General features: G+C 40.0%; 1 protein-coding gene across 3 annotated transcripts; it reads right to left on the bottom strand.

Annotated features, from left to right (window-relative positions):
• Nucleotides 1–843: 843 nt before the first annotated feature.
• Nucleotides 844–27,781, bottom strand: Paip1 (poly(A) binding protein interacting protein 1). Of its 3 annotated transcripts, none has more exons than XM_051172284.1 (11): nucleotides 27,378–27,663; nucleotides 26,631–26,800; nucleotides 18,659–18,844; nucleotides 15,615–15,727; nucleotides 10,998–11,109; nucleotides 9,309–9,434; nucleotides 6,856–6,962; nucleotides 6,267–6,384; nucleotides 5,671–5,725; nucleotides 3,163–3,256; nucleotides 844–2,029 (listed from the first exon to the last, which is right to left on the bottom strand). In XM_051172284.1, exons 1-11 carry the CDS (start codon nucleotides 27,646–27,648, stop codon nucleotides 1,936–1,938), a joined length of 1,446 nt encoding a protein of 481 aa, XP_051028241.1. In that variant the 5' UTR covers nucleotides 27,649–27,663; the 3' UTR covers nucleotides 844–1,935. The 3 variants fall into 3 exon arrangements, with proteins under 3 accessions (XP_051028241.1, XP_051028242.1, XP_051028243.1); XM_051172285.1 differs by having other exon boundaries at nucleotides 846–2,029; nucleotides 27,621–27,781; XM_051172286.1 differs by lacking the exon at nucleotides 27,378–27,663 and adding an exon at nucleotides 27,240–27,262 and having other exon boundaries at nucleotides 846–2,029.

A 27,781-nucleotide genomic window follows, 5' to 3' on the forward strand; every position in this document is an offset into this window, starting at 1 on the left:
CCAACTCTCAGAATCCAGCCAAAATACTCTGAGAGGTCAAAGAGAAATGAAAGAAGCTAGCTGAAAAATGTCAACCTTCCGGTCAGCAGCTCAGGTCTAGACGTAGCTCCAAGTCCTCTCACAGCCATGTCAGAAGATGGCCCCAACGATTACAGCCCCCAGCTGCTCAAACTATCACCAGCCTTTTCCCCTACTAATGTGTTTTTTTAACTCTAGTGCTAGGATCAAACTTAGGCCTTCTGGCATACTAAGCAGAGGAACTACCACCAGATTGCCAATGCATGCAGTCTGTTGATAGTTACTATGAGTACAGTAGTTAGTGACGAATAGTGGATGTTCACACACCAACCAGATGTTAAAATAGATACAGCCTCGTATCCCCTGGTTATCTGCTCTAATGTGCTGTGACTATTATGTTCCAAGACTGAGAGCTACGCTAGCAGTCGCCACATTACAGCACTCATTTAGAAGAAGCAATTCTATGACAAAGGCCAAAACATCCAATTGATACATTGCCCTTTATAACATGGACTCTAAAAATTACTTTGTTAATTTTCTAGGTTTGTTATTGAATTCAATTATTCAATTGCTATTGTGATTTCTTGAACTTTTAAATCTTTATTTCACGTAAGCAAATGTAACAACAAATTCTTTAAAATACCCTTTTTAAAAGTTAGAAGAAGCTAGGTGTGGCGGCACACACCTTTAATCCCAGCACTCGGGAAGGCAGAGGCAGGTGGATCTCTGTGAGTTAGAGGACAGCCAGGGCTATCACAAGAAAAACCCTGTCTTGGAAACAAACAAACAAACAAATGAAGTTAGTTAGAAGAAACAAACTAAGTTTTATTTTCAAATACTAATTTTAATACAGACTGAACAAACAAGCGGAAAAGTGGGAAAACTAAGTGTATAAGCAGACACAGATGTACCAAATGTAAAACAATGAGTTATTAACAGAACTATTTACATGCATATTTACAAGTAACCCTTTTATATATGTTTATTTTTTGTTAGTTGGAAAAAGATTTGACATTAGGTAAAAACATTACTTAAATTGGGCTGAGGTGGTACATTATAGTAAAAGTATTAGAAAAGTGATCCTCACGGTATCTCAATTATAAAGCAGATGAAAACTTGAATGACAAATACCTAGTAAAATTCTCTAGTAAAAAAGTCAATGCAATCCATGCTTTGAAATAAGGATGAGTAAGCAGAATAATATCGCAGGATGGAGGGTAATGAAGTTAGTTGGGTGAAGTAAACAAACAAACAAAAAAGCCAAATGATTCTTACAGTGGAATAAATCCTCAAACAAGAGCCTTGGTTCCTTAGCTGGTGTTCTAAGCCCCACCCACAATTAAATTAATGACATTTAAAAAGCCCTTGGTATCAAATAGCATCTACATATGTAAATAAGTCTTTATATACTCCAAGACTTTGGTGCTGAAGATTTTCATGATTGTGATTAGTACTTGAAAGTCAATTTATAGAGAAACAAATGTTAAAATAAAATAAAAGCTGTAATAGTCATATCTAAAAGAGAACGCTACATTTTTGCAGTAATGTGTTTCCATACTAAGACTTTTTACCTCAAGAAAAAGAAGTTGAACAATAAGCATCTAACCAGCTAGCAAAACTGTCTTTCAACATTTCATTTATTTCAAAATCGATTTTATTGCAGCCAAAACAGTAGAATTAACTGTACATAATAAAACTATTATATATATGTATATATATATATATACACATTTTAAGTTACAGGGAATAAAGTTTATTTGGCAGGTAGTGTTAAACAAAATTAAAGTTGCACACATTAGTAACATAACTCAACATCCTTAATTTGGTATAAGTGTGAAACACTTTCTTGCTTTCCTGTGTTCTGCTAAATCACCAGACCAAACTTTCTGTTAAAAACTGGTATCTTCAAATTTAACTTTACTGTTTTCGCTTACGCTCTGATTCCAAACAAAACTTTTCATAAGCTTCTTCAATCTCTGGGTCCATTTCATCATCGATATCATCCAAGTATCTATAAAAGAGGCCAAAAATGATTCATATACCTTTGCTTTTTCAAATCTGGAGATGTTAAACTATACTTTCCTAGACAGAATTCTGTTATATTTTTCGATGCACTTCAAGTTAATAAAAGGCTTGACACATATAAGTTCACACCTTACTAAGACACTTTATTTTTTTAATTTTTTTAATTTTTTTTTTTATTTTTTGAGACAGGGTTTCTCTATGTAGCCTTGGCTGTCCTGGACTCGCTTTGTAGACTAGGCTGGCCTCGAACTCACAGCAATCCACCTGCCTCTGCCTCCCGAGTGCAGGGATTAAAGGCGTGCGCCACCACGCCCAAGACACTTTAACTAGAACAATTTCCATATCCTTCCTGTGGTTACATCTAATTAACATCAAGCATACTTCTGCAAGGCTAGTCATACAAAGGTCACTTTCCCACATGTCTGACACCAGACTTGTATAACAGGAAGCTACTTTAGAGATTATATAATGCAGGGTGTCCGCCAAGGACCAGGAGTTTAAAATGGCACAAAGCACTGAAGCATGGTGGTGCACTGAGTAATCACAGCACTCAGAGGTGCCTACGTGGAAGTCAGAGGACAACTTGGTGCCATCACTTTCCTACATCCACCTTTACATGGGAGTTGAACTGAACACAGGTCGTCAGGCTTGTGAATCCAGTATCTCTGCCAGCTGAGCCATCTTGCAGGCTCCTCTATGCCATTACTTTATCATATTTCTTTTGGCTTATACTCAAAATGTGGCACAAAAACCTCATAAGAAAATAGTAATCTGCAGCTGAGAATGGTTCCGAGTAGAGCAAGTTCAGCTCCCCAGTGCTCATGTGAAAAGCCGGGTGTGGTGGTTAGTGACTGTAATCCCAGATCTGGGGAGGCAGAGACAGGCCTATTCCTGTAGGTCAACCAACCTAAGGAAAATCAGTTACCTCCAGGGTTAGCAAAAAGGCCTGATTCAACATAATGTGGACAGTGACTAAATGAGACATCCAACACCAATCTCTGGCCTGCACACATATACGTACGTACACATGTATGTATACAAAACACGCGCGCGCGCGCGCACACACACACACACACACACACACACACACACACACATGTAATGAAAAAGAGAACTTACGGGTCACCAGCCCCTGATAAATCTGTTCCATTTTCTTCATAATCTGGGAAAAAGTCCTCTCTTTCAAGTAACTCTTGATACTTCTCTTGGTAATCTATAAGGCAAGATACGGAAAAAATGAGTGGCTAATTTTATGAAATGAGCAGTTTTTGCCCCTATAAACTGCTTAATGACTTTAAAAAGGCTAAAGTTTAAATAGTAAAAATTACATAAGATGCTTTCATAAAACCTACATTCTAATTAGCTAGCCTTTGCTCTGTTGCATGCTCACAGATCCTGAAACATCTTTACACACTATCCTTTTAGATGTACCTTCTACAGGTGGCTACTGAAGATTGAACCTAAGGTCTCCGTTATGGCAAATACTCTATAGCTGAACTAATAACTCTGAATCTTTTAACCTTGCTCAAGAGACAGTCTCACTATGTAGCTCTGGCTGGCTGTCCTCAAAGCTCCTATGTAGACAGGTGGGCCTCAAACTCACAGATACTTCAGCCTTTGCCTCCCAATTGCTGAGTTTAAAGGCATGTGCCACCACACCAGGCTGTTTTTACTTTTTATGTGGCTTTTTGTTGTTGTTGTTGTTAAGTTTTTTTAAAAAATCAACTGAAGAAAACCAAAGTCAATTTCTGGAAAAGTAATCACCAAATCATCAGATTTAATGAGGGTAACGTTGTGTTTTTTGTTGTTCTGTGAAACAGGGTCTTCCTGTGCTGCCTAGGCCAGTTTCAAACTCCTGGGCTCAAAGGCTTCTACCTCAGCTTCCTGGCTCAGCCTCCATAGCTATCATGGCCAACCTAGATTTGTTCTACCACAAACAGCATGATTTACATGAGAACAGTTAAGAATGGGTTATTGGTATAGAAAGACAAATATAATAGCAAAGGATCCACAGGAATGAACAGTATTCAGAATACCAGGGGCAGGTTCTTATAACTAAGAGAGAAAGGATTAAGTTAATACCTGCTACTGAGACAAGACAGTGGTAAAATATTTAATACCTACTAAAATCTCTAGGTAAAAATTAGGTAGATTAAAGGCTTAAATAGGAAAAACAACAAAGTGTAATTGTTTTGGGACACAGAGGTTCTCTGTGTCCTTGGCTATCCTGGACTCCCTTAGTAGACCAGGCTGGCTTCAAACTCAGCAAATTTGCCTGCCTCTGCCTCCCTGAATGTTGGGATTAAAGGCATGCACCACCATACCCAGCACAAAGTATCATTTTTTTTAGAAGAAAATGAAATATAATTAAGTAAAAATCAGTACAAACAAGACTGATGAAAGTCAAAGTATGTGTATAAAAATATGTTACATACAAAATGTAAAGAGCCACACAGCACAAAGGGATAAACGATAGCTGACCAAGATCCTCCCTTTCTGACTCTGTGAGGAATCACAACTCACTACAACAAACCACCCAGCAGAAATATGCGAGAAAGCCAATGTCCAGCGAAGAAAACAAAAACAAAGACTTAACACACGGGAAGAAATTCAGTATTATTAATCATGAAAAATAACTACATAGAATTTCAAAGAATTGGTCTGAAAGAAGTTAAAGCTAGTAAGTGTTGCCAAGAATAAAAAACAAAAGCTTAGGGTTGGAAAGCTAAATGGAATGACCACGTTGGGAAGCAACCCAGCAACACTGGCTTCGTGTAGCTGAAGATGCTTACGCCTGTAACACGGTTCTACTTCCTCATACGAAAGGGACCCCTTTGTGCCAGAAGCACATGATAGTCAATGCTTGTTATTTAGAGGAAACAACTGGAAAACCCCACTTAGAGCTGGCTGTAGTTTGCACTAAATCAGAAGAATTTCTTTCACTCAGTCTGATGTCCCACCTGTGACAATTACGGCCATTTTTTCCCCCTATAAGTAACCCTTTACTGGAAGGTATGCAGAGACTTGGATTTTAATTAAATCTGAATGGAAATGCTAATAGAATCTGTAAGTACTAACATTAATAGAAACTGCTGACTACGCAGTCAACTACAACGTCTTTGCCTTTGATCCTAGTCATTTGAAAATTTAACACGAAAACAAACGCTGTGAGAAAATACAAAATAAAAATGGCTGCATTTGCTGGGCACGGTGGCGCACGCCTTTAATCCGAGTACTTGGGACGCAGAGGCAAGCTGATCTCTGTGAGTTCAAGGTCAGCCTGGTCTACTACAAAGTGAGTCCAGGACAGCCAGGGCTACACAGAGAAACCCCCGTCTCAAAAAACCAAACCAAACCAAACAACAAACAAACAAACAAACAAACAAAAAGGCAGCATTTAACGGAGGGATGAAATCTTGGACTGGGGAAGTGACAAGACACAAAAATGTACTTAAAATGGTCCCAAGTACTTGATTTAAATAGTCAAGATAGAACAAACTATAACTGTACATCTTTATAACATGAAACCCACCAAGAAAGTCATACTTTGTACTGCAAAGGGGTGATTTTACATAGCTTACCACTTTTAAAAAGGGTGGTCGGGTGGTGGTGAAAGAGACAACATACCTGGGTCAGCTGCAGTGAAAGGAACACCATCAGATGTGTAAAATGTCGGTTCATTCTGGGGTGAATGAAATGATAACAATAGGTACTCATTTCAAAGTACAGTAATGTGGCTGACATCAATCACCTGTAGTTACATTATACACAAATAACACGCCCCTAAATTCCTAACAGCCCCTCCAGTTTCCTGGGAAACATGCCTTTTAGGTTTCCATTTGGTCATCTTACCCTTTTGTAACTCTGCCCTGCTGTCTAGTGTTTGGTCCATTCCTAGCACAACTGTGATTTAATGTTGACTTGGTTTTATTTTCTTACTATCCTGTTGGGGGTTGGTCTGGTGCAATGTAGTCTAATGTTAATTACTTTGCCCTCTGGGGTCTGCTTGCTGTCTTTAACCAGCAGACACTCACAGAACACAAATGACTTTTGGAACCTTGCCTCCCTGATTGGCTGAGTAAAAGGAGGAGCTAAGGAGTTAACTGGAACCATAGGCCCAATTAAATGCCTTTTAAGTTGTTTTAGTCATGGTGTTTTATCACATCTATAAAAAGTGACTAAGACAAAGCATTAAGCGACACTTCAAATAAACAACTGCGTACCATGAAGTAGTTAGGGTCATTTTCAGGGGTAGCCTCTCTGTATGTTGAAGTTGCATGGACTCTGCCCCAGTTACTTGAGCGAAGTTCTACAAGCTTCAAGAGCATCTGTTTCACATCTCTACAGACAAAAATTAAAAACAAATTAATATGCATCCACTGCAATCTGTCAGGCTCCAGAATATTTCCAGTGACTTAAAAGATAGCCAGAACTACACAGTGAGACCCTGTCTGGAAAGCAAACCAAACCAAACACACACAACACAACAAACCCAAACAAAGGGTTTGAATCTGCTCCACGTAACTGTCCTGAATTACACTGGTCTCACAGTACAGTACAGTTCACTGCACAAACACTGGGCCCATGTTTAAAGTTGAAATCATTTTCTTTCTCAACAAACTCATCATATTTTACCACAAAGAAATTCTTAAGTTTTCAACTTTAGGTATAGCTGGACAAAACTTACTAGTGAGAAGCCATAAGGCAAAATACCAGACTGATGCATAGATCTTAATTACTCTGACCAAGTATACAGATTTGGAAAAAAAGAAAGAAAATAAAAGAATGAGCTCTACTGGTTTCTCTTCCTACCTGCTGCAGTTTGCATCTAGGACAACATTTTCAATTCTCTGAATTATTTCTTCCATATCAGTTTTTCCCTTTTCTTTCCAAGTATCTTCTAACACTGACCCTGTCAACTAAAAGCACAGATGTCAGTAAAATCAGGAATGCAATAAAAGAGAAATTTAAAAAATGTATTAGCAAAAGCTGGAAGTTTTTTTTTTTTTTTTAAAGATGAATTAAATGGTTGGGTATTTCCAATTATTATCTGCCTACTGTCTATATTCAGAGACTTCTATACCATCTCTGCTTTTCTTTGATTAATTAGAAAATAAAGATATATGGCTTCACATCCATAATCACATGTTATATTCCCTGTATGACTAAGAATGGCTATTAAATTTTAGTGAATATATCTTTTAAAAAATATAATCAACAGCTCAATGTGGTGGTGTAGACAGGCTGGGAGGCAGAGACAGGCCGATCTTTGGCCAGCCTGATCTACAGAGCTATTCCAAGACAGCCAGATACCCTCTCAACACACACACACACACACACACACACACACACACACACACACACACACAGACAGACACAGGCATGTGTATAAGCTTAAATTAAAAAAGCAAAAACAAAACAAAACAAACCTCCATCAAGAAAAACATAAAAGGGGTTGGAGAACTAAACTTTATCCCATAAGGCATTGTTGTGCAAATGTGATGACTTGCATTCAAGCCTGTAAAAAAGGCTGATGTGGTGGTACACATCCATAATCCCAGAATTCCTACAGTAGGCTAAGAACAGGAGTGGGTGAAAAACAGGAGACTCAGGCAGAAGCTCACCAGGCAGACTGCCTAGAGTATGCAGCCAAGTTCCACAAGCAAGAGACCCTCCCTCAACAGGGTAGGTGAGAAACAGCTCCCCAACCTGCCCTCTGTACTCATTTGCCTTGTTCTATGCATGCATGAGAACACACACACACACACACACACACACACACAGTGTAAAATATTTAAAATGAAAGAAATCAAGAATATAAACAGGACATTCACAAAGACAATCAAATGGCTGATAAACAAAGGAATGCTTAAATTGCCTACTGATCAGGTACTAACTTCAAAAGGGAAGTTATTATTTTTTTCTTTTTTATTCATCCACGACAAAAGCAAACCCAAACTGATCATACTTTTTCCAGGAGATGGAGAAAGGTATATTCATTCATTACTAGGAAGAATATTATTATAGCTTAGCAAACTTAGATGTTAACTATTAATATAAAATACCTATATTTGTGGATCCTCAATCTGTTAAAAAATTTAAAGGCATCTATAAAAAGATAAAGACTACTAGCAACGCTATAGTAGCCAAATGGAAAACAGCTCAAATTTTCATTAAAATAATGAATAAATGATTTAATTTAAATACAACACTATTTATACAAATATATTTATATTATATACTATAAAATTACATACTTATAACAAATATAAATGCTTATATAAATTTCTCTGGTGTGATTAAGATATTTCATTTGGGGCTGGAGAGATGGCTCAGAGGTTAAGAGCATTGACTGCTCTTCTGGAGGTCTTGAGTTCAATTCCCAGCAACTACATGGTGGCTCATAACCATCTATAATGTGATCTGATGCCCTCTTCTGGCATGCAGGTGTATATGCAGGCAGAGCACCGTATACATAACAATAAATAAATAAACAAACAAATCTTTAAAAAAAATATGTATATGTATGTATGTATGTATGTATATATATATGTGTGTGTGTATATATATATATATATATATATATATTCCACTTGGGAGCCAAAAAATAAGACTTAGAATAGATTAAGAACTTTTTTGTGCCAGGCAGTGGTGGCACATGCCTCTAATCCCAGCCCACAGGAGGCAGAGGCAGGCGGATCTCGGTGAGTTCGAGGCCAGCTTGGTATACAAAGCAAGTTCCGGACAGCCAAAGCTACACAGAGAAACCCTGTCTTGAAAATCCAAGCACACCAACCCCTGTCACAAAAAAGAAGAAAAAAAAAAAGTTTTTATAGGACATACACACATAGTAAGGGAAGGCAATTTACAGACATGGGTTGGGGTAAAGGATTTCCATTTTTCCTTCTATTTTCAATCCTCATATACACATGAAGTATTTACTACATTGTTTCTAACATATTTGAAAGCCAAACCTAAGATGCCAATATTTAGCTTCAAAAATTAATCTCGAGTTTGTGTACTAAACATACTTTCCTTCTTCTAAATTATGTACCAAATTGGGTAAAAGTTACAACTAAAGAGTACAGGCTGGTAAGATAGCTCAGCTGGTAAAGGCACTGGCTGCCAAATCCTATGACCAGAGTTCAATTTCCAGAATCCCACAAGGCAGAAAGAAAAACCATCAAGTTGTTTTCTGATACATGTGTGCACATGTACAGACAATAAATTAAAAAAATTTTTTTTTTGTTTAAAGACAAACCAACCTTTAGCAATTTTACTGCACAAATTAAGTTGTCATCCATAGGGTTGGAGAACAGAGCGTTCAGCAGTTCCCGAAGACCGACCTGAAGAATGTCTGCTCTTGTAACCTGTCCATTTGTTCCTTTGATCTTTAGGAGGAAAGACAGTAAGACAATTAAGAGCAACAACACTCACATGTAATACAGACATAAATAAATAGCCTACTAAGATGTTGTAAAAATAAGTATTTAAGTTAAATAGAAAAAAAAAAAAAAAAAAAAAAAAGAAATCACAGGAATACACTGTGGTAGCTTTATCAAATTAGTTACAGTTGTCCGCTATATAATAAGACCTCTAGGGCTGGAGAGATGGCTCAGAGGTTAAGAGCACTGACTGCTCCTCTAGAGGTCCTGAGTTCAATTCCCAGCAACCACATGGTGGCTCACAACCATCTATAATGTGATCTGACACCCTCTTCTGGCCTGAAAGTGTACATGCAGGCAGAGCACTGTATACATAATAATTCTTAAAATAAATAAATAAATAAATAAAAGACTTCTAATAAAACTATAAATCACAGGTAGAGTTTAATTCTTATTTATCACCACACATAAAATATCACAGAAATATAAGCCCATTTCAATATTGCTGCTTCCCTAAACATGCTGCAATTTAGCTACCATTAAAAAATAGTATTTAAAAGGTTTTTTTATGTTTATGGGTGTTTTGCCTAAATGTATGTCTGCTCATAATGTGCATGCGTCCTGCTCATGGGGGCCAGAAGAGGGAGTTAGATCCCAGGGAACTGGAGAAATAAACAGTTGTGAACCGCCAAGTGGGTGCTAGGAATCAAATCTTGGTCCTCTCGAAGAGTGGCCAATGCTCTCAACAGCTGAGCCATCTCTCCACCCCTACAAAGTTATTTTTATATCTCTTATTTAATTGAAAATGAAAACAAGGGCTGGGCATGTGGTGCACACCTTTAATCCCAGCACTCGGGAGGCAGAGGCAGGCAGATCGCTGAGTTCGAGGCCAGCCTGGTTATCTGTTACAGTTAAAATACAGCACTAAAGCTGGGGATAGGCCAGGCCTGTAACCCTAGCACACGGGAGACTCCAGGAGAAATGCTGCAAGTGCGATGCCCACCTAGTTAGCTTCCTGAGAACATAAGGGGTTTAAAGCTCAGTAACTGTTTCGGAACATCCTGCTAATGAGCAGAACAAACATTACCACCGTTGCATTCAAGTATAATTAGGTATGAAAAGATTTCCTGTCTTCTCTAATTCCCTTTAACTTTGACGGGGTCTTAATATGTAGCCCAGGCTGAACTAAAACTCAAGATTCCTCTCAAGGGCTGTGACTGCAGGTATCATGTGGCATAGCTCACTGCACTAATTTTTCCCCAGTTTGTTTAATTATTTATTATTATTATTACTATTTATTATTATTTATTTTTTGTTTGTTTGTTTTCTCAGACAGGGTTTCTCTTTGCAGCCTTGGCAGTCCTGGACTCTCTTTGTAGACCAGGTTGGCCTTGAACACACGGTGATCCACTTGCCTCTGCCTCCCAAGGTCTGGGAGTAAAGGCGTGCAGCACCACACCCAGCTCCCCAGTTTATTTCTGATGTTGCAAACTAGAATATGAACAAAAATTCCTTCCTGGAAGCATTTTATGTGTTCAAGCCTTGAGTACTAATAAGAAATGCTCGCACCTCCAGGTTAAGAAATAGCTCTCCCAGAAACAGAACAAACGCATGAAATCGTTTTCGAGTCACTTCATCCCCTTTTGCGGCTTGGTCTTTAGCTTCATACTCCGTCCGGCACCTAGTGAAAATGTAACTTTTATCATCTTACACAGTTTTGCTTTTCATCAGTAAAACAAGATACTTGTCGGGCTAGTAAGCAATAAAGGCAAGCACAATGGCCACCACGACCTCTCCAAAGACTGCAGTGTTATTGACAGAACTGAGTGGAATAATGCACTGAGTAGAATAAAACTATTAGATCAAGTTGCAATGTTAGCAACATAGGTTTCACAGGGTTCAGAACACTTCAGCACTAAAAACAGAAAGAAAAAATACTCTATGTCTAATAGAATTTTTTTTGGGGGGGGGGGCAAGGAAGAACCACTTTTATCCATCTCTACAGTTTTTTGCTTTTTTTTTTTTTTTTTTGGTGAAGAATGTAGGTGTGTATCCAGTTAAGCTGAGGAGTGGGGGAACCTTAAGTTTTGTTTGGTTTGGTTTTGGTAAAACTGGAGACTGACTCTGGGACCTGTGTGCATGTGGCAATGTCTCCCAGCCCCTTTCTGTATCTTGTTGGATAGTTTTTTGGTAAGTTGTTCAGGCTGGCCTTGAACTCAGTATGTCACCTAGCCATGCCTTCAAGCCAGAAATACGCCACGCTGCCTCCCAAGATCTGAGCCTAGAGTCTGCACCCCACACACTGAGCCCCTTACTCTATGTTCCCCACTACACATCATCAGGGCCACACGGAGGGTGGAAATACCAGCCAACCAACTACACACACACACACACACACACACACACACACACATAAACCAACAGACCCTCACCAGTTGAAACCACAAAGCCCAAGCAGCTAACGAGTCTCTACTGCCAATGGAGACTAAAGATGTCCACCAACGCCTTTCTCTGGTGTCATTTCTTCCCACTGGGTATCACATGAGCAATGAACAGAAATCTTTAAGTTTATACTCACAGTTCCAAGATATATCAACTAACTCCAACCTGCCTACCATGGAATCTAGAGAAGAGTTATCGTGTTAGCCACTATTATTAAAATGGATGCTTTTAAAGGTTTTCATTTGGGCATTTTTCTTTCTTTTTAAATCAGTCAAGTAGTAAAAATGTTTCAGAAAAATAATTTGTTTTATAAAACTGATGTTGATAGTTGTTCTCTTTTAAAAAGGACAAAGGAAGTGGCTGGAAACATGGACCAGCAGTTAGCTTCTGGAGACTGAACAGTTTACTAACAGGCTTTTTGTTTTTTTGTTTTGTTTAGTTTTGGTTTTTTGAGACAGGGGTTCTCTGTGTAACAGCCCTGGCTGTCCTAGACTTGCTTTGTAGATCAGGCTGGCCTTGAACTCACAGAGATCCACCTACCTCTGCCTCCCGAGCGCTGGGATTAAAGGTGTGCACCACCAGGCCCATCTCTTTCTTCCTTTCAGCAAAGAAATCCTCTATTGCCCAAACATTTATTGGACAGTGAAAGGCCCACAAAATGACACATATTCTTCTTATGTAGCCAATTCTAATAGCCACAGCTGTACTTTAATGAACACTGTCTTTTGAGTCAATGCAGCTAAGATTTGTTACCTTCTCAAAACATATTAAAGGAGTTTCTCATCAGAAGATACATGGAGAAAAGAAAGGGGACTAGTTAAATAGCGAAGGGCTAAGTAAATCAATGGTGATCCAGCCATCCACACCCTTTTTCTAGTTAAATAGCGAAGGGCTAAGTAAGTCAATGGTGATCCAGCCATCCACACCTTTTTTCTAGTTTCTTTTCTGTAACAGTTTTGTTGTTAAAGTTTGATTAAAAAAACTTTTTCTTTTATAAATTTCTAAGACTATGGGACATTAAAACACAATTTATGCATCCAAGTAAATCCATACCCCCACAGATGGACGTCCTTCCAGGTGAAAGGACCCTAACCCTCTAAAGCTAACCATTCTCAACTATAAAAAGAACCGCCATACCCAATACCCTGCAACTTCATTTTGTCCTGTCCAAAGCACTTAGGTATATACTCTTAAGGGCAGGGCTGTGCTGTTTCCCGCTCACTATCAGCACCAGCACCTTTGATAGCACTACACTACTGTAGAAGTTCACACTGTGGGAAGTCAGAGAAAACTCAAACAATGAGACATTTAATAAGGTGGCCTGTCTGGCATCACACCCTGTTTGCATTCCCCTTTCTCTGTCCAGACACTACCATCTGTACATAATTGTAATAGGACAGTTTTTAAAAAATGTGTAACTTTGCCATTTTTCCAAACTGCATTAATCCAGAGTCATTTGAACTATTTCTTTTTCTTGAAACGTTGCTATTTTTATGTGCATGGGTGTTTTGCCTGCATGTATGTGCACCATGTGCACACACTACCCACAGAAGGCAGAAAAGGGCGTTACAGATGGCTGTGAGCTGCCATGTGGTTCTGATAATCAAACCCAGGTCTTCTGGAAGAATAGCCAGCGCTCTTAACTGCTGAACCATCTCTCCAGCTTCACTAGGGTTTTCCTTACTTATTCCTAGAGATCTCCTTTACTAATATATAAAAGAGCTCATTGTATGTATAAGATTTCTAATATTTACTTCATATAAATTTGAGTTCCCAATATATAAAAGAGCTCACTGTATAAAATTTCTAATTTTTACTTCATTTAAATTTGACTTCCCTCAAATGTAATTTCTATCTAACTAAATTTTCTAATCTAAGTTTGTGGTCTATGGGTACAATGTCTTGCTTAAAATAGCTTTGGCAACGCAAGCCCTGTTAAGTGCTTCCCATTTGTCTCACGTAGTCTGATGTACTTCGTATTTACTCTGGTACAGGACAGGAACCCATCTCCCCTTCCTTTTCTCTGAATGGCTATCCATTTGAGCTGCTAACACAAGTCATCTTTTACATACATGTTTGAAGTACCACCTTTATCAATGGTTTAACTTTTAAATTTTTTGAAAGTATAATTACATCATTCATTTCTCCCCTCCCCTCCCATAAACCACCTCCCCCTTCAAATGTATGGTCTGTAGCCTCTTAATTTTTAAGTGTGTGTGTGTGTGTGTGTGTGTGTGTGTGTGTGTGTCTTGCTCAGTCCATACAATGTTACTTGTATGCATGACATCATGTGGTACTGGATAACCAATGAGCTCTCCCCTAGGTGTGCTGACAGCTCTATGTGAACCTGTCACAGGCCAGTTATCATCTGAAAGAGGGAATGCCTCCGTAAGAACCAGTTGTAAGGCATTCTCTTTCTTAATTAGTGATTGAAGTGGGAGGGCCCATCCCTGGGCTAGGCTGGGTGGGGCGGGGAGCAGTGGTTCTGGGTTCTATAAGTACGCTGGCTGGGCAGGCCATGATAAGCAACTCAACCTCCACAGCTTCTGCATCAGCTCCTGCCTCCAGGTTCCTCCTGCTGAACTTCCTCTGATGCTGAACAGTGATGGAGAAGTGTGAGCCAGCTAAGCCCTTCCTTCCCCAACTCGCTTTGGTCCTGGTGTTTCAGCCCAGCAATAGAAACCCTAAGACATGGGGAAGATCACACTTTCCCCACCCTGAGAATGATGCCTTCACTGCCTGCAGTTCTGTGTCTAGGGTTGGGGCCCTGTGATGATTCCTCTTCCATGTAAGCGGGGTTCAATCTTTAGAATTCTTACTCAGAAATAATTTGTAGCCATCAATTTTTTTGGTGTATGTGTTCACATATGCAGGCATGTACAGAGGAACTGAACTCAGGCTTTTGTGTGCTAGTCCCAAACTATATCTTTAGTCCTTTATTGGAAGAATATTTAAAGAATTAGTGAATAAGTGATAATAAATTTATTAAATATGAAAATAATCTTATTTCTAATAAAAACAGCTCAAATGATGAGAAATTAGTTTTATTTTTTGAGGAAGGATCTTGCTTTGTCGAGTGGGCTGGAGTGGAATTTACTATGTATCCCAGGCAAGCCTTGAATTTGAAGCAATCTTGCTTCAGATATGAGCTACCACACTCATTTTAAGGAAATTAGTTTCCCCTAATAGCTCATGAATCAATGCCACCTCTTACATATGTAATAAATAGCAGCAATGCTTATGTGATTCAAGTACTAATTCTACAGTGTAAAAGGTGCACAGCAGAAGATTCCACAAGAATGGAGAACTATTTAGACCAAATAATTAAAATTTTAGAGCTCTTAAAAACTATTAAAAAGCAATTAGAAGGACAAGAACAAGCAATAGATGGAATACTATGAAAAGTCCAGATTTAAAGTTTAAGTTTAGGAATGTAGTGTGATGCAGGTGGTAGTTCAAATCAATCAAGAAAAAAAAAAAAATGAATTACTCATTTTATCTAACTTAAATTCTCGAACTAGAACTACAAAAGTACTCAAAAAACACATCAGTAATCATTTTGATGTCTCTGGGAAAGGCATTCCTAAATCCAAAGGCAAAGGCTATTGTAGGGAAAACTGACATATCTCTAGAAGGTTTAGGTATTTGGCCTGCCTATATTCCCCTGGGCTCTCCATGTCAATAACGTCTTTAGGAAACATCAATGGTCGAATTCTATTATGTGTAATTTATGTTCACACTGACCTTTGAAGTAGCAATTGGCGGAAGTTGCCACTCTGTGGGCTAATTGTCAGATGATGGGACAGGTAATTACACAGGCGAGCTCCCATGTAAGAGAAATTTGGGATAGACGTGGCCTTTTAAAAAGAAAAGTTTTATATGACACAAATACATTATCATCAATGCAAACACTTAGCAATATTTTATGGAAGAAAAGCATTTTGGCTACCAAAATATAAAAAAAGAAAAATAATATATAGGTTTTTGTTAGGCATATGGAAATTAATAATCCCATCTAGCCTTATACTAAGAACCGCAGTACAAAGAAAAATGTTTAAGGCAACCTCTCCTATTCCTCATTTACCTGTGGTTACCTAAAAAAAAACAAAAACGAAACAGAAAACAACTAGAAAATGTCTTGGTGTCAACCCATTTTTCTCAGAGATTACAGACATGCACACAGCTTCTTAGTGACCGTCGTGAATGTTAAGAGCTGCCAAACTACGGTCAGCGTGGATTCTCAGCTAAGACATATTTTGGGACCTAGCATCCACAAGACACCCAAGTGTTTTGCTTTGTGACCTTGGCCATTATGAAAACCTCTCTGAGCCAGGTGCAGAGGTGCACACCTGTAATCCCAGAACTCAGGGCGGCAGAGGCAGGTGGACTGCTGTGAGTTAGAGGCCAGCCTGGCCTACAAAGCAAGTCCAGGACAGCCAAAGCTATGCAGAGAAACCCTGTCTCAAAAACCAAAACCAAAATCAACTAACCAACCAAACAAAAAACCCCCACATCCCTGAGCTTCAGTCTGACACACAAGAGTGGTTAATAGTACCTGGTGTGACATCTCGAAACACACAGAATAAAAAGGAAATTAAACCAACTAAGCTTCTTTAAAAGAGAAAGTGAAAAAAGAAAAAAAGACGAAAAAACCATAAACAAAACCAAAAAACTACAGTCAGAAAACACTGAGTCCAAAGATCATGTGATATAAAGAAATCTGACTTCAATGCAGAGTTTACAGAGCAGCAGAGCACAGTTTACCACCTCATAGTAGACAGGAAAGCGCACACTGGGGGGTTAAGAACCTAAGGTCACAGAAGTGATGAATGAACCAGAGAGTCCAGTGTAAACGGCGGCCTGAGGCCCCTCCAGCCGCTATGAAGCGGACAGAAGAGGAGCACTTTTAGCCACTGGACTACACCAACTAGTTGTAGAAGGTGTAGCATTATCAGAAACATAGCAAATGCTTTTCAATTATACCTTTTGTTGTTAGTTTGTTTTTGCTCATATTTGATACCTTTCACAAACGAAAAAGAACACTGATTTCTCCTTTTATTGTATATGCTTAAAAGAAATCCAAACTTCTGCTTTTCCCACTATTGGCTGAAAGATTTTAGCGTCTGTCTATGTGATTTTACCTAGCACTTGGTTTAAGCCATACCACACTTATTTCCCTCCACCTACAATAATGATTTTTTTTTTTAAACAAGGTATATTCTTCTTTCATTGAAATTTCAGTGAGAATACCCCACCTCTGAGGTAGAGAATGAAAGCGGTTCATGTGGGGGAAACAACTCAAGGTCCACTGGGAATGCAAAACTTGACATCATCTCAAGTGTAAAATTGAAGATCCAACCAGAATTGCTAGTCAAGAAGACTTACTCCTGGGGGCTGGAGAGATGGCTCAGCGGTTAAGAGCACTGTCTGCTCTTCCAGAGGTCCTGAATTCAATTCCCAGCAACCACATGGTGGCTCACAACCATTTATAATGAGATCTGGTGCCTTCTTCTGGCCTGTAGTTGTACACATTGTATACATAATAAATAAATAAATAAATAAATTGGGGGGCGGGGAGAGACAGAGAGAGAGAGAGGGAGAGGGAGAGAGAAAAGACCTACTCCTCTCCAGGCTAGCTACTTCTTTTCTTTAGTCTGATGTGGCAGAACTAAGCCATACAGCAGGATGATTAGAACAGCCTTACTAATCCTGACACAGAGTAAGGAAGACACTACACCTCATGGAAGTTAGAACAACGCCCTGGGTATTACCTTTGTAATGTATGCTCTTCTGTACATGCTAGTTCTTTGGCCATGGTGAAAAAAGAACTTTATCAAACTTTTAAAATTGTACTGAAGGCACATTTAAAAATGAAGTTTTGGGGGGAAAAGGCAGCTAATACAGTTTGTACCCTTATAATGGTATTAATGTGCCACTGCTCGATATGTGACAATGAAAGCTGAATGTTGTATGACACAGAAATATCTTTAAGAAATTAAGATATGAATTATTTAAAAGCTAAGGGTAGAATGGTCAAATCCTATAGCTTGGAAGACCGAGGCAGAATTCCCATCGGTTCAAGACTAAATAGTGAGCTCCAGGCCAGCCTGAAATACGGTTAGTGGAAGTCCTCAAAAGTGGAAGAATAAATGACGACAAGAAGAAATGATGAAACTTAATGTTGGACTACTTAGTAGTCTGGCTTATTTGTATCTGTCTGTCTAAGTGTTGGGGACTAAACTCTGGGCCATGCAGCTGCCTGGCCAGTACTATGCCACTGAACTCAATCTTCAACACCACTTTGGAATTTTAAAGAGAACTCATTTGTGAGGCAAGAGAATTCTCTCACAACTTTTTCTCTCCTTCTCCAAAACCCCTACACAACTAAACACAGAGGGGGAAAAAAACTCTACAACTGTTTTGTGTATGTTAGTTTCAGATTCTACAAAATGGGGTGTTGTGGAATGTTGTGACGGGTGAGGATTCCCCTGTCAGAACCTAAGCCCTTCTGTGCTTCTGTTTGTGTGCAGAGCTTTGACTAAGGCATAAATGCTGCTTCTGCACAGCTGTGGCTATGCAGGCCCAATGACAGTGCAGCCTGCCTCTAACCTCGTATCTCTAACTATAGGAATTTTAGCCAAGGCCAACTTCAACGCTCCTATTAACTATAAAGCATTAATGAGTATGGGTGGAATTGACTGTAAACCAGCCTCCTTCAAAGAGTATTCACATCATCTATGGGCTCCAGAGAAACTACCAGGTCACACGTCCTACCACAGCCTTCCTACCTGTTGGTAGATGAGTTCCACAAGTTCTTGCAAAGCATCATCTGTTGTGACCCATCCATTCAGGGTTTCTGCAAATTGTTCAATTTCTGTTTCAAAACTGCCAGGCTGTTCTGTAAGATGATTCAGAAAATCCTGAACATACTCTGACAGAGTGGGATAATCCTCACAACCATCCTCGTAGGATTCCTACAGTTCAAAAATGAAAAACAAACAAACAAGAACATGATAAAACAGTTTAATTCATGTAAGTAGCAGAACACTTTAGTTGGGGCATGTCTAGCAATGGTTTTGTTCACGGACTCTCACAGTGACTCCGCTAGTCCTCCTCTTTGCCTAACTGAAGTATTCCTACAGGAGGGATCCGTTAGGACTAAGTCTTTCCTATCCTGTCAAGACTTACAATATGATAAAGAAATAAAGTTTAAAGTAATTCACTATAGTAAACAATATAAAAAGACTCTAGTTACAGATGAATAAGACTTAGTTACAAATTTGCATTAAAACTGTAGGGAAAAGATGGACCAAATATATAAAAACCAGAATTGCTAGCCCAGAGCATCCTCTATCTTGTCCTATATGGTATATCCTTATAGGTGTTTGACAATATCTGTATCAACTAGAAGAAAACAAAATAAACCCCTAAACTAGTATGCTATGTCACCTACTTGTTAATGCCTATGGACAGGGAACCATATTTAACTACTTAAGTATAAAATTACACTATAATGTCAATGGCAGGAGACTTTCTGGCTGCTTTATTAGGTTTCTAGCCAATCTAGATAGTAACAGTACTTTTAAGATATTATTTTCCACTGAAAAATATTCCATTTTTGTTAATTTCTAACCTTGTAATTAATGCCAGGAGTCTTGATAGAATTAGGCAGATAGCAGGCTAGAGTAAGACCCTTCTTGCTCTTATCACATGGAATACTACCCAAAGCATGCTTAAGTTTATCTATCTGTTGTGCTCAAATACATACATTGTTTGATTAGATTTATCGTTCTCCAAGTAAACTCAAATTAGAAATAATAAGCAAAACAGAGAAGCAGCTTGTGTAGGGCTGTAAGTTCTGGGGTCCATGAGTTCACAGGTCAAACTTTCCTGTGATGGAGATGTTCTTTCTAATTAAGAGTGTACCTCACAGTGTAACTCCAGCACCAGAGATGGACTCATCAGGAGTTCCAGGTCAGTCTGGAGTACACAGTGAGACTGAGTCTCAGAACAAACCACATGCTGAGTGCCTACTAAGTGACAAACTACACAGGTGCTCACGGCACGGTATCTGCCACAAATAAAGCCAAGTTCTCGTTTCATAATCTCATGATGCAAGGTACACTCAGATGTTGAAATAACTATGGACAGCATGGCCAGATAATAGTCCCGAGAGATATCTAGGGGTGGTTGGCACAAATGTAGTGGTTAAAAGTACCTGCTATGGGCTGGAGAGATGGCTCAGCGGTTGGGAGCACAGACTGTTCTTCCAGAGGACCTGGGTTCAATTCCCAGCACCCACATAGTAGCTCACAACTGTCTGTAATTCCAAAATCTGACAGCCGTAGACATACAATGCACATAAAATAAAAATAAATAAATAAATAAATAAAAAAGTACCTGCTACTCTCTCAGATGATATGGATTTGGTTCCCAGCATCCACATGGTAGCTCACAACCACCTGTGAACTCCTGTCTTGGGCAAATGCCTTATTCTGACCTCTGCAGGCACCAGGCATACATGTGGTCCACACACATTACTTGTAGGTAAAGCACCCATATACATAAGACAAGTTATATAAAAAATGTAAGTAGTAATTAACATCTGAACTGACAGAAAGGCAAAACAAACAACCCCCCCCCACACCCGTCAAAAATCCATAGAAAGGTTAAAGCAGAAGACTGAGGAAGAGATGGTGGCTTTTAAGAGTCAGAAAGATAGATTATGTATGATTTTGGGAGGCCACATTAAGGAGGCTAATTAAATAGAGCAGGCAGGTAGGAGAGTTTATAGAATATGTCTGCGTGCAACTTGAATAACTTGTTTATGTTCATAAAGCTAACTAAAAATTATACTGCCCCCCCCCCCCAGTTTTTCGATACAGGTTTTCTCTGTGTAGCCCTGGCTGTTCTGGACTTGGTCTGTAGACCAGGCTGGCCTCAAACTCACAGAGATCAGCCTGCTTCTGTTTCCTAGAGTGCTCAGATTACAGGTGTGCACCACCATGCCCAGCTAAAAATTGGACTTTTATATTCTACACTAGTCTTAAAATAACTAGACTTAAAATAACTAAGTCTTAGAACAGAAATTTGACATTATTTAAATATGTTCACTGCCAAAAACCTAACAATCTATAAGAAATTGGTTAAATTTATTACTATATATTCATAGAACAAGCTTTCATATAACCCCTTAAAAAACAAGACAGAATCTATACATATTTAATATATAATTCATGTATATGCTAAGATAGACATATGTCCATCCTTCCAGAAATAGTCCCAAGATAATTTATTAAATAAAGAACATATATAACCTTAAAAAAGAAGAAAGAGCTTTATTTGTACAGACCTAACCTTTCTGCAAAGCTAAGCAACTGACAACACATCTGGAACAAAAAAAATGTTCATATTAGAAATACTGCCACTTCATTAGAAAGCTGCAAAAACAGTTAAGCATAAAAACATATGTATTAATATATGCATTGCCTACCTGAATTTTAGAATTAAAAAGGCGTTGGTATACATGGTTAGTTTTATAGGCTTAAAGGGTCTTATTAATATAACGATGAGGAGTCTGAAGACATCAGTTGAAACCACTAATTTTCTATCAAGTGTCATTCACTGTGACAAAAATGCGTTTAGAATGTCTAATGTCAGCTTCATATGAAGTCACTTCTCTAGTGCAAGACTTTTTTGAGGAATTCTTCTGTCTTCAACGTGGAGACAGCTGATTTCTGAGCTGAAGAGTATTTTTTCATACTTTGTTTTTCTTTTTCTTTTTTTCTTATAATTTTATGGCAAGAGACTGTGAAGGACTGTTAACTTACAAATACATCTTTCAAGAAGGTGTTTTATGTGCACTGTTAGGAGAAGCCAACCCAGGCAATGGGGAGAGGACCTGGCCAGAGACCGCGACTGTGTAATAGCGCAGACCATGTGGCTTAGCTGGATCGACCACGAAAAGGATGGAAGGTAAGTCAACACAACTAAGCTACTGCCTAACCCTGCTAGAAATGAAGATCTAGAGAAGATGATTCTGTTTTATACTTTAATTTAAATGTAAGAGCCTCATGAAGAAGTAAAGAAAAAAATGTAGACACGAAACCTAGAGTTCTAAATAATGAGATTTAAGGGTTATTTGTACACAGGAAAGTGAGTTATCAGATTCTGGAGCAGGCAGGATTGACAAAGGAGGTGAGAAAATGGAAAAAACATTAAGGACTGTAATCTGAGAGGAAAGATGATAGAGAAATAACTCAGAAATCAAAGGCGAGCTAAGTGAGGAAAAGTAATGCTCAGTGTCAAATTCACAGGCTAAATTCTGAAAGAGAATGACGGTTACATAGTCTTAAAAGTAAAGGAGATTATACACAAAGGTAACTTAGAACAAAACTAGCAATATGCTATATGTAGTTCTAACATAATTATAAAAGAGGTCTCTAAAGACCACGAACATTAACTTTGACATACACCACAGGACACAGCACACTGGAACTTTTAAATTGAGCACATTATATTGTGTTGGGGCCTGAAATGAAGACAGGCTATGAAGAATACATCTTTAGAACCAGGTGAGTATCACTTACAGTCATGAAAACAATACCAACATACCTGGCAGATCAAAATGCACAGATTTGCACTCACTGAGCATTACCAAGTACCAATGATAGTGTTTTGTTTTTGTTTTTTGTGTGTGTGACAGGTTTCTCTGTGTAGCTTTGGCTGTCCTGGACTTGCTTTGTAGACCAGGCTGTCTCGGCCTCCGTGAGTGCTGGGATTACAGGTGTCTGCTACCTCACCAGGCTCCCAATGATAGTTTTTAAGATAGAAAAAGGACAACAGTAATTTGAAGGAAGATGCTTTTAGAAAAAAAGCTTTCCTGATGGTGATGGGATGGTAACACACTAACATTTTCACCTCATAACAAATGTTTTATGAGATCCTATTTATGGAACCTTTTTACTGGTAAGTAAACCATGATTAAATATTCATAACCAGGAACAGATGGACACAGTAACGTGCTAAGGCAGTGTGAGAACTAAGGACTTCTAGCAGCAGGACCAGCGGGAGGACTGAAGATACAGAGCACAGGGTCTTGAAAGAACTAAAGGACACAGAAAAAACAAAACAAAACAAAACAAAAACAAAACAAAACAAAACAAAACAAAAAGGGAGGATGGAGAGATAGCTCAGCAGTTAAGAGAACTGACTGCTTTTCAGAAGACCTGGGTTTAATTACCAGCATCCACATAGCATCTTATGACTCCAAGATTTACAAAGACATACAGGCAGGCAAAACACCAATGCACATAAAATAAAAGTCAGAGGACAACTTGTGGGAGGTGGCTCTCTCATTCCACCATGCGGGTCCCAGGAACTGAACTTAGGCCATCAGCTTGGCAGCAAGTGCCTTTATCTGTTGGCCCATCTAGCCGACCCAATTATGTATAGAAGAACAAATGCAAAGGATCTCTGGAAACAGGAGGAGACTTCTAAAAAAGGCCTTTCATAAAGACAATTTTCTCTACGTTGTATACTATGTGGGATGAGTGAATCTAGCTAACTTTGCATCATGGCTATTATAAGGAAAAGTTTCCCTCACAGGAACTTATCTGAAGAATTGGGACAAATGAGCATTCTCTTGTTCTGTACTAACTGGATTATGAGTAAACATTAGTGTAAACTATTAAGGTTGAGAAAGGGACTAGGGCCAAGTATCCACGAAGTTCAGAGAATTACAGCAAAGGAAGTCAGCCAGGGAAGAAACTGTTAATTATGCTTCAACCAGTCCATTATGGCTACTTCTTATGATCTGAACAGAAACCAAGAAATACACTTTTCAATATCCAATCTAAATGCTGGCAACTGATTAAAACAATCTCTGAAACAAAAGGTCAGACATCAGGGGCCAAAGAAATTTCTAGTTGATGGACTAATAAGATATACCAAAGAATTCCTAAAAATAAAAGATTGATTCAAAGTAAGTGCTGGTGGTGGGGTTCAAAGGGTGGCTCGGTGGTTACGAGCATGCACCATGGGGTTCAAAGGGTGGCTCGGTGGTTACGAGTACCAGCTGCAAAAAATAAAAAAATAAAAGAAAATAAAAAATAAAAGAGTACTAGCTGCTCTTCCAGAAGACTGGGGTTCAATTCCCAACACCCATATGGTGGGCAAAGCTGTCTTACATAACTCTTAGTTCCCGAGGATCCAACACTCTCACACAGACAATATATGCAGGCCAAACACCAACGTACATAAAAATTAATCATTGAGAACAAAAAGGAAAGCCGGAAGTGGTGGTGCACACCTTAATCCCAGCACTCAGGAATCAGAGGCAGGCTAACCTGGTATACAAAGTGAGTTCCAGGACAGCCAGGGGTGTTACACAGAGAAACCTTGTCTGAAAAACCCAAAAGAAAAGAAGGAAGGGAGGGAGGAAGGGAGGGAGGGAGGGAGGGAGGAAGGGAGGGAGGGAGGGAGGGAGGGAGGGAGGGAGGGTGGGTTAGGTTCCTTTCCTAGCATCCACATTGGCCATTCACAAGGATCTTGTAAATCCAGCTCTGAAGAGATCTGACCCCTATGGCCTGCTCAGACAAACAGCTGTACATACCAACAAACAAATGTACTCATAAGTAAATGGTTATTTGAACTGCATTCAGGACTTTGAAAAGAAAAAGAAAAAGGAAAAAAAAAGAAAACCCTGTATTCCTCCCATTATAAAATTATGAAATAGTCCACAGCAACGGGAAGGAAAACAAATGGGAACTGGTTTTGGCTGCTAAAAAGTAAACATTCATGAGAGGCTACTCAACTACTCACTCAACGCTCTGCAATGGTTCTTTCCCTCTCTGAGCCAAATACAACTTTCTGACAAGAAGCCAAGCTATTCTTGTTTTTTACTTTTCATGACAAATGTCTCTCTTCACCAAATCAACTACTCTTCCTGCCACATTCATACTTTCTCCTGTCTAATCCCAAAGCATTTTCCTAAGAGGTGCAGAGATTCTATTCTACAAAGTGCAGATTCTCCACACTTATCAAACATGAAGAGAACTAAATACAAATTACAGAACATATGCAGTCATTGCTTTTAAGAAAATTAGATGCTCATATACATAAATAAATTTTTTAAAAAGGAAAGAAAGACTGAAACCATAACTAGACACAGCACACCTATCGGGATGGCTAAACAGAAAATACCAAGTGCCAACTAGAAAGCACAGCAAGTGGCACTCAAACACTATGAACAAAGTAGAGTGGAACGGTCTATTTTAAGAAAATGGCTGTTTCTACTGGCTACTGCAATTCTACTTTTATATCCAAGCAGAAATAAAGGCATTTATCAATCAGGTCACAGGCAACGACAGCAGCCCTACTCACAACAGCCCCAAAGCAAAAGATATCCATTGACCAATGAACATTGGAACCTTGACACAGTCAAGAGATGTGAATCAATTATCTCAAATTAATGTTACAATATGAATTTAGATGTAGTTAGTGCAACAATCTAAAGATTTTCATTTATGTAAGCTTTGGAAAAATACTTTGTATGTCCAAATAGCGGTCACAGCCAGGATGGGGGACATGCCAGCAAAGGAGAGGCTGTGAGGCAGGGCGATATCAAGTTCAAGGGCAATTAGGAATACACATCAAAACCATCTAAAACAAAACAAAGCCCAGTGGTTACAGAGGGGGGACAGGAGAGATGGGGCTTAGAGGATGCGGTTACTTTTCAATTTGGTTGTGATGCTAATTTGAGTGTTACCGTCAAATTGAGCCTTGTTCACACTGTTTTATCATTCAGTAGACCAGGATAGGAAACTGAGGCCTCCTGCTGAGGTGTTATCAATCACCTTCTCAACTCACCACGGTGATAGCCTCCCCTTCTCTAACCTCTCTGCATTGACTCCTCTAGGCTTAACAAGCAAAGCAAGTTTCTTCCTGTATATTCCAACCACACTTGGTGCTTCCTACTACAAAAATTAGGACCAATTACAATTAGCTATAGTACTGACAAAGATAAAAAGTAGCGTGGAGAGTTTTTTAGACCTACCTACGTATATTATACTTATGTAAACACTTTGCCAAAATGGTTTACATATTAAGCCTGGTGAAGGACACCTAACGCAGACGTGGAAGGCTCAGGCAGGAGGACCGCCTTGCTTGCCTCAAAATCAAAACAATAGAAGCCAACCAACCAAAACATTTTACAATATTTCTGCATACACCACCTACCTACAGCAAAAATATTATTTTAACATAATAGACAAACTTCTTCTAGGAATAAAGAGCCTAGGTGTGCATTTCTTAATATTCATGAGACTACTTATTTACAGCAAAATGGCTATTTAATTTATTCCAAGGGCACACCAAAGAACATCCGAGGATCAAATTATAGGAAGCTTTCTAGGCAGCTCACTGTACAGGTTGTCATAAGGCTAACAAGTAGATTTTAGTTCTACAAACTGAAAATATGCTTGGTAGGCTTTTTATTATGCCTTGTCTGTGTCTTATGTACATTTTCTTAGTAATAGGAACACAACAGTGAAACAAACAGACAAGAATTCCTATTCTCACAAGCTTACAGTCCAATACCTTGCACGTACTGTGAATTATATTCTGGAATCACGACTTTCACGAATGAGGCATTTTTGTGTGTAGTACAGAAAGCAGCCAGCATACTCTAGTCAATGACTAGCCACATTATTTCAATGATATTAACACAAGAGTTGTGGGGGGGGGGTGAAATGTACTCACTGTATAATTGGAAGAGTAACCTGATGGGTAGAATTCGGGGGCGTTCGCAGACAGCTTAGACATTAGCACAGGAGCCACGACCACCTGGGGCTTAGCCATTGCTGACTCGGAGTTCTGCTGTGGGATTTTATCCTGTGAATTCGGTGGAGCTCTCTGGGGCCTCGATTGTTCTGAGGAAAAAAGAAAAAGAAAAAGAGCAGTGCTAGATGTATTCGTCCCTTTGTATGTAACAACTTAAGTACATACTACTGAGAAACCATCTGAGAACTTCCGGATTTTAGGAGCTAAACACAAAAACGTTAAGATCCTTAAGAGTCGTGGAAAGAGCTTGCAAACCGGAACAATAGCCTTGCTTTGGCTCCTGAGTGCACATACCTGCCTCCTAAACGAAGATTCGAGGGTTTTCCCTACCCCTTCCCTCTCTCTTAAGGAGTTGGTTAAGTGGATGCTCGCCTGGGGCCCGGATTCACCAAGGAAGAGGCCGGCGATTTTTGACTTCCTCCCGGGTCGCCCGCCGGAGCCCCAGGCCCCGGCCCCTCCCCCAGCCGGGGCGCACAAAGGATTCCAGCCACCACCTCCTTCCAAACCCAGTCCTTGGCCAGTCCCTACCCCGTGCCGAGCTGGCCCCACGGGGAATGCTCTCGGGGAACCAGGGGGAGGATTCGGCGTGCCGGGGCTCGGCGTGCGCGAAGGCCCGCGGGGGAAAGCTGGCCCAGGAGCACCGGGGCCCCACGAGCTGCTCCGTACCTGGGAGCGCCCCAGGCCGGGGAGGCCGCGCGGAGCCGGCGGGGGCCTCGCTCTGGGCCCCTGGCGGCGGGGCGGTCCGGGGCTGGCGCAGCGGTGGCGGCTGCTGCGGGAAGCCCGGGGCTTTGGGCTGCGGCGGAGGCTGGTGCTGCGACCGCTCCGCAGGCCCCGCTCCGTTCGGGAACCCGCCGCCCTCAGGCCCGCCCCCTCCGCGGCCCAGGCCCCGGCTCCGGCCCCGACCAGCACCTGGAGCCCGATCGAAACTGTCCGACATGCTCCTGCTCTCCAACGGGGGCCGCCGCCGCCGCCGCTCCGAGTAGGACGCGCGGGAGGCGCCGCCTGTGGCCGCTGCGCCTCACTCAGACCTCATGGAGGAGGCCGGCGGGCCCTGCTCGGTCCTCCGCGCT

The sequence above is a fragment of the Acomys russatus genome, chromosome 30, assembly GCF_903995435.1.
Source record: "Acomys russatus chromosome 30, mAcoRus1.1, whole genome shotgun sequence".
Classification (NCBI taxonomy): Eukaryota; Metazoa; Chordata; class Mammalia; order Rodentia; family Muridae; genus Acomys; species Acomys russatus.